The sequence below is a fragment of the Dromiciops gliroides genome, chromosome 2 (genome assembly GCF_019393635.1).
Source record: "Dromiciops gliroides isolate mDroGli1 chromosome 2, mDroGli1.pri, whole genome shotgun sequence".
Lineage (NCBI taxonomy): Eukaryota > Metazoa > Chordata > Mammalia > Microbiotheria > Microbiotheriidae > Dromiciops > Dromiciops gliroides.
Window position 1 is genome coordinate 284,748,525 of NC_057862.1, and position 16,765 is coordinate 284,765,289.

Sequence of the window (16,765 nt, forward strand, 5' to 3'; positions counted from 1 at the left end):
GAGACAGAAAGGAAAGAAACACTGACAGGAAGACAACAAGAAAGTCATAAAACAATAAAGAGAAAAATGGTACTAGAGGAGCAACAGTAAAGATTAGAGGGAAAGGAAAAGAAGAGAAAGAGGGGGGAGCAAGAGAAAGGGAAGCAGGAGTGAGAGGGAGGAAAAAGGATGATATAGAGGCAAGAGAAGAGAAAAAAGAAAGGAAAAAGGAGAAAGAAAGGGGGAAGAATTCATAAAGCAGAAGAGGCAGAAAAAAGCACAGAAAGAAGTGAAGGAAGAGGAAAGAGAAAATAGGATGAGTGAGAACAGAAAGGGACAAAGAGGAGAAGTGACTGAAGGATTAGAGAGGAGAAAGAAAATGGATGAATAAAGGACTAGAAAAGAAAAGAGTAAGGAAGACTCAGGAGGAAGAGGAGAGAGAGAAGACATAGGAGGGAGGAAAGGAAGAAAGACACAGAGAAAGAAAAAGAAAGAAACAGAAAGAGAGCAGTATAGGAAGCGAACTGTTAGGTCACAATGTCAATGACTTCAGGTTATTGGGAGCAGCAAAGAGCAAAATGAAGCACATATAAACCAGTGGAGCAGAGTCCCCACCGAAAAAAAGCACTACTTTTATAAAGAAATCTGCATCTTATACTGTGCATAGGAGCACTAGGCAAAAATAGCTTTTTTTTTTTTTAGCATGAAATCATTGAAGATTTGATGCCTGAAATCTTCCCCACCCTTATTTATAAGTAATTTAGACCAAAAGATGCAGGATTCTTTTTTCTATCTTCAGTTTTGTACTACATTTTGTATGGGAGAATAATTTTTCCCCATTTCCCCCCTGAACACTTTCTTATTTCTGCCTGGGGGAATATGTGATAGAAGAAATTGCTGTGGGAACAGACCCAAGATCTCCTTGGCCTTCATAATGAGGCATAGATGGAATTGCTTAAAATGTGTAGGTAGACTACAAAGGACAAGATGTCCCTTGATTATAGTGCCAGCCAAATCCTCAGGACCACTCACTGTCTGAGGACAATTATGTTTAGGCTCAAAGCCTTTTCCCCAGTTTTAGGAGCTGTAGTCAACACTCTTGTCACTATCACAGTTTGGGAGAGGGCAGAGAAAGGAAAAGAAGGCAATAGGCAGTTCTCCATGTGTTGCAGCACTCCAGTGAGTATCCCTCTTTTAGGGTAATAAGTGAAAACACACAAACAAAAAATGGAAACTTTCAAAGCAACTTTACAGAGAGAGTTAATCTGACATCCCATGAGATATTAGAGAGGGAGTAGCCAACTTATAGCTAAGGGTTTTTATTACACTGTATTGAAAGGTATAGTTTTTCAGTCTTGTCTCACAGAACTATTTACTCCAATGTAATACTATCTGTGGGAAGCTCTGGGCCTACATTATAATTCAAGATATTTATACAAAATAAATGCTCATGCCATGGAGGTCAGGCTTTTATGGTATTAAAAATATGTGCATTTATTTTAAAAAGTCGTTTGCTAGAAAAAATATACCTTCCATGTATTCCATGAATATTGTATCTTAGGCAACCTATTGCCCTAGTTCTACCTCTAAAATGGGCACACCTGTGTTTTGGAAGATAGAGCTTGCAGATGACGGCCTTCAAAAGCTGTCATTTCACAGACTGTTAAGGCTCTCTCCTTTCTGTTCTGTTATTTTTGCCAAATTCAAATGGAGCTCTGAAATGGGTCAGATTTGATTCAGTTTGTTGAACATTTAAGAAATGTGTGCTGTAAGAAAGATTTCATCTCTCTGGGACTCAGGAAATTCCCTAAGAAAGAGGTATAATTTGAGTTGCAGGCTATTTCCACACTGAAGAAGTCACATATGTATTATGTGTTGGGATTACCTGCGGGAAATGCTTAGCTTTGCCTACTGATCCAGAGCCTTTTGAACTGTTATTAGGTACAAATATGTAGAGTAACTTTCCCTAGGGAAAAAGGTTCATAATCCCTTTCTCTCCAGGACAAGATTTATTGTGTCTTACACACAGGAAATAAAGCATTTTTAAAAAGTTTTAAAAGCTATTTATTTAGGACAAAAACACTACTAGTTTAATTTAGATTTATTTTTAAAATTCTATCACAAGGTAATAGTACCCACAGTTTCTTACTTAAAAGGAGTGGTCAAAATAGAATTTTGAAATTATTATTAGAAATGCAAGAGTGATAATGGGTTGATGGCTCTACAAACTATATATTCACAGTTATACATTTGATTTGTACATAGTGTCATTAAATAATGTATGGAAAACAGGTAAGAAATGATTGTTTTTTTGTTTTGTACAGATAACTCCTGGGGTTTATGTGCTTGGAGATCATTGGGTGTTCCCTATTAAGGCAGAATAAGTGACCATATTTTGACTTTTACATCCACTGATGGCCAAGGTGGTTTTCCTTAAATAAGGACCAAAGCACCAGGCTCACATATGATATCAGGATTGCAAATGAAAAGAAACCTGAAAATTCAAGATGTCCTGGATGGGCTCTCTGCCCACATTAGTGATACTGCCATATTCACCTCTGTGACTTTGAGAAAGCCTGAAAAATCAGCAACCACATTCCCATGGGTAAGCATTGCACCTTTTGGGTTTCCTGAGAAAGAAAAGAAAAGACCATGTTAATAGGGAATCACAAGGCTCCTCCCTGAGAGCCTCTATGCTCTGTAGAAGAACTGTGATTCTGTTAACAAATGACAGAATAGTAAGCTTCATTCTCCTCCTCTCAAAATCACAAATAGCTGGGCAGCTTGTTCCACATACTTAGAGAGCTAGAGGCAGATCTAGATCAAGCCTCTCCACCACTGACTTAAAGATCACTAACAAGATCAAAGGGTTTCCTAGGAACTAAGAACTATATGAAATGAGTGTTATCTGTGACAAGGATGGACATCGAGGAAATGGAACCCTGCTGAGGCATCACAGGCTTGGCAGAGGACCACAGGATGATTCTCCATAATTCAAGTTTTAGATCTGCGGGAGGTCTTGTTTTGTCCTATTTCCATCTCCTGTTTAAAATGTTGCTGAGAGACATGACTTAAATGTGGCTGCCACAGAATAGTTTATAGACCAGGTCCTATAATGATTATGATTGGACCAGAGAAGGCACAGAGGTTTTCCCTCTCTGTATAACTCATGAGAGCTGCAAGGAGGGATTTAGGCATCCTACAAATCTGATAAAAAATGTGTGCTAACAGATTGTCTTTACCTAAAGCCCTTGGTCCTGTAGGAGAGGAGCCTGACTGGAGATGATCTGATGGACTAGGGTACAGGGGAAATGGATTCTGTAGGATAAGCAAAGTGCCTTTTTGAGCTACACAAAACTTTACAATTTTAGTATATCTGATTTTCTAAAGCATGGTGTTGTATAAAGAGCTATACTTGGAACCAAAATACTTGATAATCTAGAAAGTGCTATATGAGTAAGCTATCATTTTCATTGCAGGTATCATAAGGAGGCATCGATAGATATACCTCTGCCCCATACATAAAACACGTCACCTGGAGATGTTTAAGACAGTGCATTCATCTTAGAGCACTCAGACATGTGTGGACAGTATTGTGTTAAATCACATCCAAACTTGTACTACAGTCAAGATCTAGTGGCATCCACCCAGCAAACTGTGAACCACAGGAAACAGGATGTGGTAATTCTGGCTCAGTCTGGGCAATATTCTTTTTACTCCTCCTCACTATAAAAATCACAGGTTTTTAGCACTCAGGGGCTCACTAGACCATGGCATCTGGGAAAACTTTAGGGACACTAGGATCATTAGTATAATGTAGAAGATGAGTACCCCCTGAGTTGCAAAGCAATTATATAAAAATTATCATACAAGAAGGAAGTGTATATGATAAAAAAAAAGGAGCTAGATTCATCATGGAATTTGAGATTCCAGATGGTCAGCTACATGGCTGTAAAGTGAGTATTCTAACTTTACATTAAAATACTTAGAAAGAGAACTTCAGCACATTGGATAGATCCCTGTGGAGGATTTTTATTTGGAGAGGGGAAGGGAAACATGGACAAAAATAGCAAAGAATTAGTCAGTTGTTATCTATACCATAGTAGGCAGTTCCTATATTGTTTAGTGCATCATTAGATATCCATATCAATATGCATCCAAGAAGATATGTTGAGTGTTCCCTGAGCCTCATCTGTGTCCTCACCTGTAAAGTCAAGATGATAATGTTTATGCTATTTATCTTGCTAGGTGTTCTGAAGAAAGCTTTTTGTAAACCTTAAAGCACTATAGAAACATGAGTAATATTATTCCTCCTCTTCAGTCCCAGTACGATACCTCACTGCAACACTGGAAATAAAAGCTAGACCTTCTTGGAGAGAACACACGTTAGAAGGTCCTACTCCGAAATGAAAAGGTTCTGAGTAGGGATTGTATTCTGAGTGGTTTGTACTTCTTGCTTGGCTTAGCTAACTTCTGCCATTTGCTCTTAGTTCTGTTCTCCATACTCAAAAAGAGTAAGTCTAATTCCCATTCATAGTTATTCTTCAGGAACAGTGGGAATGCAATGGTTTCAAAAGCCAAGAGACACATGGAAAGAATGTGCTTTCCATTTAACAAATGAAATGCACTGAAAGTCCCAGTGTGTCACTAAGGAAGTTTTAGGCAGAAGGACAAAAGAGGTACAGAGTCACTGACCTGAGCCATCTCTTCATATACCATATTATATGTTAGCCATTTAGCCACATCCTCCCTCACAATTAATGGTCACTGTTTTTAGTATTACCTTTGAATTTAAGGGACAAGTTTCAAATGCAGATGTGTGGTACATAGAACTTTAAATGGTTAAACAAATTGTGGTACATAAATATAATACAATATTACCCTGGGGAAAGAAATAACAAATGTTATGAATAAAGAGAAGCATGAATAAATCTACATGAACTGATGCAGAGTAAAGTAAGCAGAAACATGACAACAATATATACATTGGTTTCAATGATGTAAATTGAAAGAACAACCATACACATGTAATCAAAAGTGAATATTGCAAAATAATAAACCACAAGCATGGCTTGAAAGAAGAGACAGAGACCCTCCTACCTCATCCCTTTTCAGAGGCATGGGTTCCATAAATATTTCACATTGCACATATATTTAGACTTTTCTGATATATTGATCAATTATGCTAATTTTCTTAAAAGTACTGTTTGTTTATAGGATAGCACTCTGAAAGGCAATAGGGAAAGGATACAAACTTAATAAAAAACTTTTAAAATCTTTAATGTGTGCTCTAGGCACATACATACGTTATTCAAACAGACCAGTGACATCATACATCATAATTTTCAATATTACAGTATTTTATGAATGGCTTCCATTATGAAAAAAAAATTCCCTTTTAGGAAGGAATTTTATACACCACCTATTTCAACTCTGTATCAAGGAGAGACAGACATCTTTTCTCAGAACAAAGCTAAATATAGATGTTTTTCAGAAATTTGCTTACAAAAGTCTTTGAAAGTTTTCCCAGCTGAGAATATGACCAAATGCTTTCTGCATGTTGTTCTTCATTCATGGTTGTTGGAGCTGAACGTTCTGGGAATTTTCAAAGAACTCACCCAAAGCTCCAGGGGTAGAACATGGGCTTCTGTGAAAAGGGGGTCTTCTGGAACATTGAACTTAAAATCCTGCTGGAATCCTGACAAGAGAATCTTAAAGGGGATTGCATATAATCCGCAACAGAAATTTCACAACCATATTTTGAAGCTCTGAGTCATCCTGCTAATTCCACATTAAAAGAGAGATCATGGCATTTGTCCAGTTAAGATTAATCAAGAGTGTTTTCTTCTATAGTGTTATTTCACTACATTTCTTTAGACAGACTCTATACCAATTAATCACTGGAGGGTTGGAGGGGAGAGATCAATAGCTATAGTACTTTAAAATCCTCAGAATCTGTATGAAAATGTATTTTATATCTTCTTTGTCATCTTCAATATCTTCTGATATTTTCTACTTCAATATCAGTGAACCATGTGAAGAAATCAGGTAAAAAAGGGGAAAGTGATGAGGAGAGATTCAGGGGGAAATTTAGTTTATATAAAAACCAAAGGTAAAAGTGAAAATGTGTTTTTTAAAAAACTAGATTAATAATAATTTCAGAGAGTATCAAACTGTTTGTTCTCTACCTATGATTCATAAAAATAAGAATTCACCAGGTTATCTTCATTAGTCATAACCTTTCTTCTTTTGGAACATCCTGTCATCTTTTCAGCACCTGCAAATGACTCCTGCATCTTATCCAGTATTCATAGTAGCTCTCTCCACCACTCTGCAGGGGAATAACATTCTGTGGAGCAGCTGACCTATATGTGGCGTTTCCTTTTCTGGAACATGACCCAATCTTCAGGACTTAGCCAGAACAATGTCACCCAGGACTCTGCATTCCCATGAAGCCTCACAAAGTAGGAAGTATCTGTTAATTTCTGTTGTGAGTTTCCTTTCATCTCCATCTGTCATTAGATTCCCCCTGTTAACCATAAAAATCAGCAAATTTATATCTTTAAAAGTATATTTGCTATCTATAAGGAGGTGAAATGGAAATTCTTCAAAATTTTTGAAAAGCTCCTTTGTTCTCCCACTAAAGGTCCATAAATGGACTCTGTGACTTTCATTAACTCCTCAAATTAAAATTGTGTTTTTAATTTAAAATACACCTCCAGAAGCTATAATTTTGATTAAGTTAGGCATAATTTTCTTTAGCTCTGATCAATTTTATATCAAAAGTTGAATCTATTTTGGACAGGCTTAATTTTATGACAAAGACAAAGTCATTTGGGGCTGAAGCCTGTAGTGGGGTGAGTTCTCTGCCCATCCAATTATATTTTATGAAAAATAGCCTGTTTATTACAGACTAGTCGTGTTTGGGGATCTGGATATCTATTTCTAACTCTCTCTTTTTTTCTCTTACTCTCTCCCCCCCACATATATACCCCCATATGGTAGATATTATATACAGATCCACACTGTTATAATTATCTGGGTGATTTAAGCAAAAATCTATGAAGCTGAGGCTCTGTTGACTTGGCCATAGATAAATATGAATTTAATTCTCTCTAATATTAGTTATAAAAATAGCTAACATTTATATAGCATTAACTATGTGCCAGGCATCATGCTAAATTCTTTAAAATTATTATTTTGTTTGATCCTCACAACAAATCTGGAAAAGTAGGTGCTATTATTAACCCCCATTTTATATAAGAAATCTAGGGAAACAGAGGTGAAGTGACTTACCCAGTATCACAAAGCTAGGCAATGTCTGAGGCTGGATTTGAACTTAGGTATTCCTGACTCCTGGTTCAGTGCTCTATCTATTATACCACCTAGCTTCCCTATATTAAACACTAAAGATGATATTAAGACTACTTTCTCTGCATTTTCATTCAAATAGGCCATATGAGATACTACCATAAAGCTGGCCAGCTTTAACACGTGAGTGTGTGATGTACAGAGAAAAGAGTACTAAAACTTCCATTTATTATCTATGGGTAAGCCATTTACTCTCTTTGGCCTTTAGTTTCTTCATCATCAAATGGATGACCTCTAACGTTCCTTCCTGCTAAATCTGTATAATGTGTTTTAAGGAGCCTTCTAAATTTGCATTTATCCTTCAAATTCAATTCAATAAGTGCTTTCTGAATAGGATTCAGAGTAGGGACAAAATTGAAGAAACTGTAAATGTCAATTAATGACAGACAATAAGAGTCTAAAAAGGAATGCCTAAAGAATAATATATAAAATAAAATGGCTCTGGGTTTTTTTGTAGTTACATGTTACATAATTTCTTCACTCTTCTCCTAAATATATAACAAAAACTAAGGCAATTTCTTCAAGAAAGTTGTCTGCATCTATACCCCCAAATTGAATTAGCAGAAAATAGTGAATTATAGACTAACTAGCTACTTACTACAAGTAAAATCTCGGGCAAGGCAAATCACTTTTATGGGCCTCATTTTCTTATATGTAAAATGAGGGAGTTGGACCAGATGATCTCTAGGGTCCCTTGCAGCTCTAAAATGAGAATCCTGTGATCCTGGTGGTTATTTTGAAGACAGACTAGTTATTTTCTTAAATTTTTTCCTACCTCCCTCTAAACCTATTTATGTATACATGAACCCTTAACATTCAAATACAGATATTAAAAAAGAAAGTCCATAATAGACAACTCTTTAAAAGGTCTTGGAGTGGCACTATTAATTGGTTTCAATTTTGCCTTTAAAATACACAACTATTATTTCTTGTTCGGGGTCAACATTCTCAATGATATCACTAGAACATGCCCTGTTGGCTTAACAAGAAAACTCACTTACCTCATCTTCACTAGACTTCAAGGGGACGTTCAGCAACTTGGGTGAAAGAAATCCTTCCAGGATCCAGCTGATAACATCTCTGAGTTATCTCTTCTTCTGAGGGTGTATTTTGATCTTCCTTGTCACCAAAGAAACTTTCTAGGGTCAGCATCTTTTTCTGTCTGCTCATTTTGCCAGCCTATTTCTTGACTTTTAACTCCTTCTTAAAGTTGGGCACTGCTCCCAGGGTGCACTGTCCCAAGCTTCAGAGGGTCCCATGTGGTATGATTTAAGTAGAGGCATGTTCTGCACTTCCCTGGCCTATGCTCTGGTTTGTAAGTAACCACAGGTATGCTTGCTCTTTAACCTGGGAACAGATTTCTGTTTCACTGAAGTTGCAAGCTTGGACATGCCTGTGCCCCTCCCTGACCTGGGCTGCCACTCAAGACTGCTTTCTGTTTCTGAGTACAGGCAACACAACAGAGTTCTGCCTCAGGGCCAGCAGAGAGCCCTGCAATCTTCCCTCGGCCAACTGCTCAATGCCCTCACAGGACCATGAACTGAGTTCCAGAAGTAGCCACCACTGCAGCCTATTCAGAGGCCCACTCTGGCGCATCCTGCCTGGGGCTGGATCCGTGTTGGTGCCGCATGGGTCTGGATTCCACTCTCACCCTGGTACAATAGACCTTTCCTGCCAAGTTTTCAAGCCATCTTTGGCTGGAAAATGATCTTACCCCATTCCTTTGTGGGTTCTGCTGCTCCAGGAATTTTCTTATAGCATTATTTGGAACTATTTGGAGGGATTGTAGGGAGAGGTCCATAAAGTTACTGGTTTTCCTCCACCATCTTGGCTCCCATTTGAGTTTTCTCATCCCATATTCAAAGAAAACCTTGGGAGATAATCTACCAGGAGGAAAGGCACATTGCCATGCATACTCCAGGTTATTAAGTTTAGGAAGGTCAGTTTACCTAGATGCAGTAAAAAGGGAGGAGTACTATTAAACAGATAGCTCAAAGATTAGAGGTCAAAATAGAATTAAAATTTTTTAAAATCTCTGAATAAATGTGTGTGTTTTGTCTTTGATGGTCTAGTAATATAATAACTGTAACTAACATTTATATAATATTTTAATATTTTCAAAGTGCTTTATACATGTTAACTCATTTGATCCTCACAACAACCCTATGAGGTAGGTACCCTTTTTATTCTCATTTTACAGATGAGGTAACTGAGGCACAGTAAGGTTAAGTGACTTGTTTAGTCACAAGTATCTGAGGGAGGATTTGAGTCTTCCTGTCTCCAAGTCCTACATTCTACTCACTACTCATACTGTACTCATAGAATCCAACATCCAATAATTAATGAAAACTGGTCCTTTTATTCCACAATCTATGTTGCTTCTCATAATGAAAAAAATCTGTCTTTGAGGCTGGAAACTTATTAGGTGCAGAATGAAATTTACTTGGAGCATTCGTTTATTAGAAGGTTTTAAAATGTTCTCTGCTCTGGAAAAATAATAAAATCCTTTCTCACTTTGACTTCTTGAAATTCCTAAGTTTCCTGTGGCACTCAGTGGTGAACTTTGACTCCCTATCTTTTCTGAACCAGGCCATTTCCAAGCCATGTCATCTATACTCTTGTCTCCTTGTTAATCTCCTCTCCCCAAGGCTTTGGGGTCTCATTGATGAGATCTCTCCTTAATTTACCTTCTCCTCAATCCATTACATCACTTCCCAGCCATCCCTAAGATAAACTATGATCCCATTGCCTGCACTTCTTCACCCCCTCCTCCCTGCCCCCAACTTCTGCTTTCTTATATGTTTTGTGAGGGGATGTATTGTCTTACTTGACTGTATTAGGATCCCTAATGCTTAACATAATCCCTGGAACAAAGTAAATATTTAATATATTCTTTGCTAGGTGCCATCTCTTCTGTGAGGTTTGTTTTTCTGATTCCCTTGCTTTTTAGTGCTCTCTCCCTGCAGAAATTACTTTGTGGTTTCTTATCTATATACATATTGTATCCCTCAGGAAAACCTAAGCTCTTTGAGGGCAGGGATTATTTTTTTCATTCTTCATTTATATAGTTCCTCTCACTTTTTCTTTTTTGGTTGGAGCTATAAATTCATTATTGTAGAGAACACGAGGTGAGGAGACTCCATCTACCAGTGCAAATCAGCATCAGATACTCTGCAATTTATATTCTTAAGAAAGTTTTCTGTAACATTGAGAGGTAAAGTATAAGAGACTCAAACCCAGACCTGACTCTGATATTGCTTCTTGTGTAGCAGGCATTTGTTGAATGTGTGGAGGAGGAAAGAAGTGGGATGATTTCATGACAACGGCTTTTCCATGACCTCAGTAATATATAGGTGTGGGTCTAACTGTTCCTGCTTTTGAATGTCAGAGATGATTCGGATTATCCTTGAGCCAGATATTCTGAAGTGACTTTAATGTAAGAAACTACATTTGTTACCCTTTTGCATTTTAAGTCTACTATTTAACAAATGTTACACCCATGGAGCTCATGGTTAGCCCTTGTCTTTTCAGTCTCTACTTCCCTAATTCCATAGATCTATGGTTCCAGGTTCAGAAAATATTAAAGTGCTTGGTCCCAAGTTGTGAGTGCCCTGGTGGTCTCTGAATAAGCTAAGTTGTCTCATTGTATCTTTAAAAAAAATTTTTTTATTAGTGAGGCAATTGGGGTTAAGTGACTTGCCCAGGGTCACACAGCTATTAAGTGTTAAGTGTCTGAGGCCAGATTTGAACTCAGGTACTCCTGACTCCAGGGCTGGTGCTCTATCCACTGCACCACCTAGCTGCCCCCCTCATTGTATCTTGAAATTATGAATCTAAAACTAAAAGCCAACATAATTTATAATGGGAATAAGCTAGACTCCTTTCCACTAATATTAGGGGTAAAGTAAGGATATCTAGTATCATATTACTATTGAGTATTGTGCTAGAATTACTAGCTAGAGCAATAAAGAAGAAGAAGAAATAGAGGGAATAAACAAAATAGAAATGAAATTTTTGCTTTTTGCAGATGACATGATGGTTTGCTTAGAGAAGCCTAGAGAGTAAAGTAAATAAAAACAATTGAGGGGGTCAGCTAGGTGGCACAGTGGATAAAGCACTGTCCCTGGATTCAGGAGGACCTGAGTTCAAATTCGTCCTCAGACATGTGACACTTACTGTGTGACCCTGGGCAAGTCACCTAATCCTCATTGCCCCACCAAAAAAAAAAATTGAAACAACAATGTCAATAAAGTTACAGAATATAAAAGAAACCCACACAAATCATTAGAATTTCTGTATAATAGAAATAAAATTCAGCAGGAAATGACAGAAAGAGAAATTCTATTTAAAATAGCTACAGAAACCTTAAAATACTTGGTAGTCTACTTTCTAAGACACACATGAAGTATATAAATACATATAATATATAATATAAATACAAATGTTGAAAAGGATGTAGGAAAATTAAAGTTGGTGGAGTTGTAAACTGATTCTACCATTCTGGAAGGCATTTTGAATTATGCCCAAAGGACTATAAAACTGTGCATATCCTTTGACCCAGCAATACCACTATAAGGTCCATATCCCAGAGAGATCAAAAAAGGGAAAAGCCCTATATACAATGAGAGGGGAGGGGAGAGAGGGAAGGAGAGAATTTAGAAATCAAATATTTTTAAATGAATGCTAAAAATATTTTTACATGTAATAGGGAAAAATAGAATATTAAAAATTAAAAATGTATTAATTGCTTATGGGTAGGCATTGTCAATATAATAAAATGGCACTATTAACCTAAATTAATTAAATTATTCCATGCCATACCTATAAAACGATTAAGGGATTATTTTAAAAGGGGTAGAAAAAATATTAAGAAAATTCATCTAGAGGAACAAAAGGTCAAGAATCTCAAGAGAAATAATGGAAAAGGTAGGAAGGAAGGGCATAGCAGTACCGAATCTCAAACTAAATTACAAAGCAGTAATCTTTAAAACAATCTGGTACTGATTAAGAAATAGAGTTTGATTAGTAGAATAGATTAGGTACACCATTTACAAAAGCAAAGGAACTTTGTAGCCTAGTGTTTTATCATCCTAAAGATCACTGCTATTGGGTTAAGAACTCATTATTTGATATAAACTGTCAGGAAAATGGGAAAGGAGTCTGGTAGGAACTAAATATAGACCAACATTTCACAGCTCCAAATGAGTACATGACTTAAGCATAAAGGGTGAAAGCATAAACAAATTAGAGGAGGAGGGAGGAAATTTTCTGTCAGATTTTTTTGAATAGAAGAGTTCATGACAAAATAAGAGTTAGAGAAGATCACAGAAAGCAAAATGGACAATTTTTATTAACTAGAATTCAAAAGTTTGTATACAAACAAAACCAATTCATCTAAAACTAGTTAGAGAAACAGATAAATGTTAGGAACCATTTGTATTAAGTTTCTCTGATAAAGCTCTCTCTCTCTCTCTCTCACCATATACATGTATATACACACATATGTGTGTGCTTTTTTATTTATAAGAATAAGAGGCATTCCCTAACTGAGAAATGGTCAAAAGATATCATCAAGCATCTTTAAGAAAAAATTAATATCTTTAGATGCAATAATAATAGTACTACAGTTATACTCCAAGGAGAAAAGGGTCCTTGGGTAATAAAAGTATTTATAGCAGCTCTTTTTGTGGTGGCAAAGAAATAACTGAGAACCTGCCTATCAACTGGAGAATGAATGAACAAGTTAGGGTATATGAATGTGATGGAATACGCTAAGAAATGAAGACAGGTGTGGTTTCAAAGAAACCTGGAAAGATTTTTAGGAACTGATTCAGGATGAGACGACAACCAGGAGAACAATTTATACAACAAAAATGTTGTGAAGACAAACAACTTTGAAAGACTTAAGGACTTTGATCAAAGCAATAACCAATGACGATTCCAGAGGATTCATGATAAAGCATGCTACCCACCTTCTGACACAGAGATGATGGATTCAGGGGACAGATTAAAACATAGATGTTTTTGGATATAGTTATGCAAGAATTTGTTTTGCTTGACTATATATGGTTGTACTAGGATTTTTGTTTTCCTTTCTCAATTTGGACAGGAGGAAAGTGGAAAGTACAGATAGAAGAGATTTGTTAATTTCAAAAAGAAACTATGAATCCAGAAATAGGTTTTGGGGTTTTTTTATACTAAATGACCAACCATTGAGAGAGACCACTCTCTCTCTTCCAGTGAAAGATTAGTGGTTGCACTCACATTTGTGTGTAATCTATAATCAATGTTGGGACACATTAAAATATTTTTTCCCATAAATATGGATCCAAAAAGGAAAACATCTATATTGAAGGACCTTTTATAAGAGACTCTCAAAGTTTATTCATGTCATCAAGATATTTTTTAAAATAATAAGAATACTACCTTATATTTGCATAGTGATTTATAGTTTCCAAAGTGCTTTCACATCCACTATCTCATTTGATTTTTATAACTACTCTATGAGAGAGGGTAGGGCAAGTATTGTTTATTAGTTCCATTTGGGAAGGGGAAAATCGCAAAAAAAAAAAAAAAAAGCAAATTTAAGTTTGATGTATGGAAAAACTTCCTAAAATTCAGAATTGTCCAAAAGTGAAGTAGGGTGCATTGGGAAGCAGTGGGTTCTCTCTTACTAGAGAGTTTGTGCAAAAGCAAAACCAATTTAGCTAAAATTAGAAGGGAAACAGGTAAATGGAAAAAAAATCTTTACAGCAAGTTTCTCTGATAAAAGTAAGGCTTCAAGCTAAGATTGGAGGACCACTTATCAAGTTTTACTCATGTATGGGTTAGACAATGGCCCTTCTGATGGCCCTTCCAATTATGAGATTCTGTGACCTGCCCAAGATGCATGGGGCAGTAGAAAGAATTCTGTCCCTGAAGTCAGAGGACATGGGTTTGAAATCCTGACTCTTCCACTTATTTTCTGTGACCTTGAGGAAGTTACTTAGCCTCTCTGGTTTTCAATGTGTGTTACCTTAACATTCACCTTTAAGTCTATGCCATAATTAGTTAGTAGTAGATCTGGGACCAGAATCCAGTCTCTTGATTCATGTTCTGTTCCTCTTATCATTACTTCCTTTAATATTTCAGGGATCTCTAATTTCATCAGTGTGGGTACTCCCTTAAAGGATGCATGCCAAACCTTCTTGTACATCCATGAATAACTATGACCAAAAAAAATTATCACCTAGAGCCAAGCTTCTGGTGGTGTGCCTCTCCTATATTTATCTTGGCTGGTCCTCACACAGTAAGGCATATTATTTGTCCCTAGATCTGTACTTGAAGTCTTTTCAGCTTGGAATAACACCATGAAAATATCTTCTACTTGTTTTTAAGATATCAAATTATCTACAAAGCTTCATAAAGCCACTCTCTTAGAATATAAGATCCTGGAGGATAAAGGTCACTCTAGGCCTCAGGTCTGTTTAGAATTCAACAGACAGTGTGTAAATTAATTAGCTCATTGGAAGAGACAGAAACATCACTCTTGGCACATGATAAGAAATAATGTAAGTACACATCCTTGAAATATCGATGTATCATCACCTAAGGGGTGAGAACAGTGAAGACTAGTCATGTCTATGGCATTATCCAAGAATCTGCAAAGAGCTAAGGCTTGCAAAAGAAGCAGGGAAGTCTTTATGCCTGAAAGTCAAGTCCTTTCAGGTATCAGTGCAATTAATGAGGAAAAACAGGGCTGCTAGCTATTTCTTATCAACTAGGGATAGCTAGAAGAAGGAGAAGTGATGTTCCCAGTATCATGAAACAAGTATGTTGACATGCTTTAGTAAAAGCATTAAATTATTGTATAGGAATGTGGTGTTGGGGCAGCTAGGTGGCGCAGTGGATAAAGCACAGGCCTTGGATTCAGGAGTAATTGAGTTCAAATCCAGCCTCAGACACTTGACACTTACTAGCTGTGTGACCCTGGCAAGTCACTTAATCCTCATTGCCCTGCCAAAAAAAATAATAATATGGTGTTATTGCTATCTTTATCTCCCAAATTCCCCATAAAGTTCATTTCGTGTTCCTACTCACTCATCTGTCCCTTGTCTGATCTCCTGTGACCCTCATCCTCTGCACCATATTTGGTTATACATAGTCTTGCTTTCTTCTCCTGTTATTTTATGTGTTAGCTTGGTTCTCTCTCCCCGCCCACCCACCGACCCAAATAGTGTGCTCACAAATGTATGATCCATTTGTCTAATTTGGATTCCAGCAACTAAGTTCAACTAAAACAACTGCATATTACTCAACACAAACACACAGGCACATACACAAACACATAAACTCATTAGGAAATAAGGATTGTCTAAAATACTTAGCCAATACAGCTGTGGTTCAGGTTTAGGTCAGCTTGACTGTTTGCCTCAGTTTCCTCATCTGTAAAATGAGCTGGAGAAGGAAATGGCAAACTCCTCCAGCTTTGTCAAGAAAATTCCAAAATGGGGTAGCTAGGTGGCGCAGTGGATAGAGCACTGGCCCTGAATTCAGGAGGACCTGAGTTCAAATCCAGCCTCAGACACTTGACACTAGCTGTGTGACCCTAGGCAAGTCACTTAACCCCAATTGCCTCACCAAAACAAAACAAAAAAGAAAACTCCAAAATGAAGTCACAAAGAATTGGACACAATTGAACAACAACAATTCATCTTTTGAGGCCAAGGCTAAATCCCAGATCTTCCAGGAAGTCTCCTGTGACCACCCCATCTCACAGTGATCTCCCCCTTCTCAGCACTCCCTCAACATTCACTGTCTCCATCACTAACAGAAACTTTTTGTCTTTTTCTCTTTTCATTTGCTAAAGTCCTACCCATTCTTCTAAGTTCAATTTAAAGGCTACCTCCTTGTACCTTTGTTTTGCACCTCTTATGTACATGCTGTGTAAAGTTTTATTTTATAGCTACCTGAGTTTATATCTTATCTCCCTACTAGAGTGCAAACTCCTTGAGAACAGGGACCATGTCATCTAAATTTGGCATTTCCTTCGTGGCCTAGCATAGTATGGTAGGTACCTATAGTTCATAGGACAGATTGTTATTTAGCTTTCAATGAGCATTTGTTTCTTGTCTATCCAGCTTATTTGTAAATTTCCTAAGCATGGATCCTGTCCAATGTTTCTATCTTTCCACAATGCCAAGCTCAGTTCCAGATCCACAAAAAGTGGTAATAGCTGTAGGATAGTTGCTCCATAATTATAATAACATTATGTTTTATTTCATAAATGCACTGTTTTGAAGCCAGGAAGACCTGGGTTCAAATCTATGCCCTAACCCCTTTTATCTTCTACCCTACTCCATTCACATATATTGTCTGTATGACACTGAACAACTCTTTAAGACAAATCTTTAAGAATATAAGTTGCAGAAAAGTG

General features: G+C 37.0%; 1 protein-coding gene across 6 annotated transcripts in view; it reads right to left on the bottom strand.

Annotated features, from left to right (window-relative positions):
• The window catches only part of ACSL6 (acyl-CoA synthetase long chain family member 6), a 156,992-nt gene that overhangs the window by 31,977 nt on the left and 108,250 nt on the right, over positions 1–16,765 (bottom strand). For all 6 annotated transcript variants that reach the window (XM_043980188.1, XM_043980185.1, XM_043980184.1 and 3 more), the window contains exon 10: positions 2,536–2,609. In XM_043980188.1, coding sequence (XP_043836123.1) covers positions 2,536–2,609 — 74 coding nt within the window. The remainder of the gene's footprint in view (positions 1–2,535; positions 2,610–16,765) is intronic.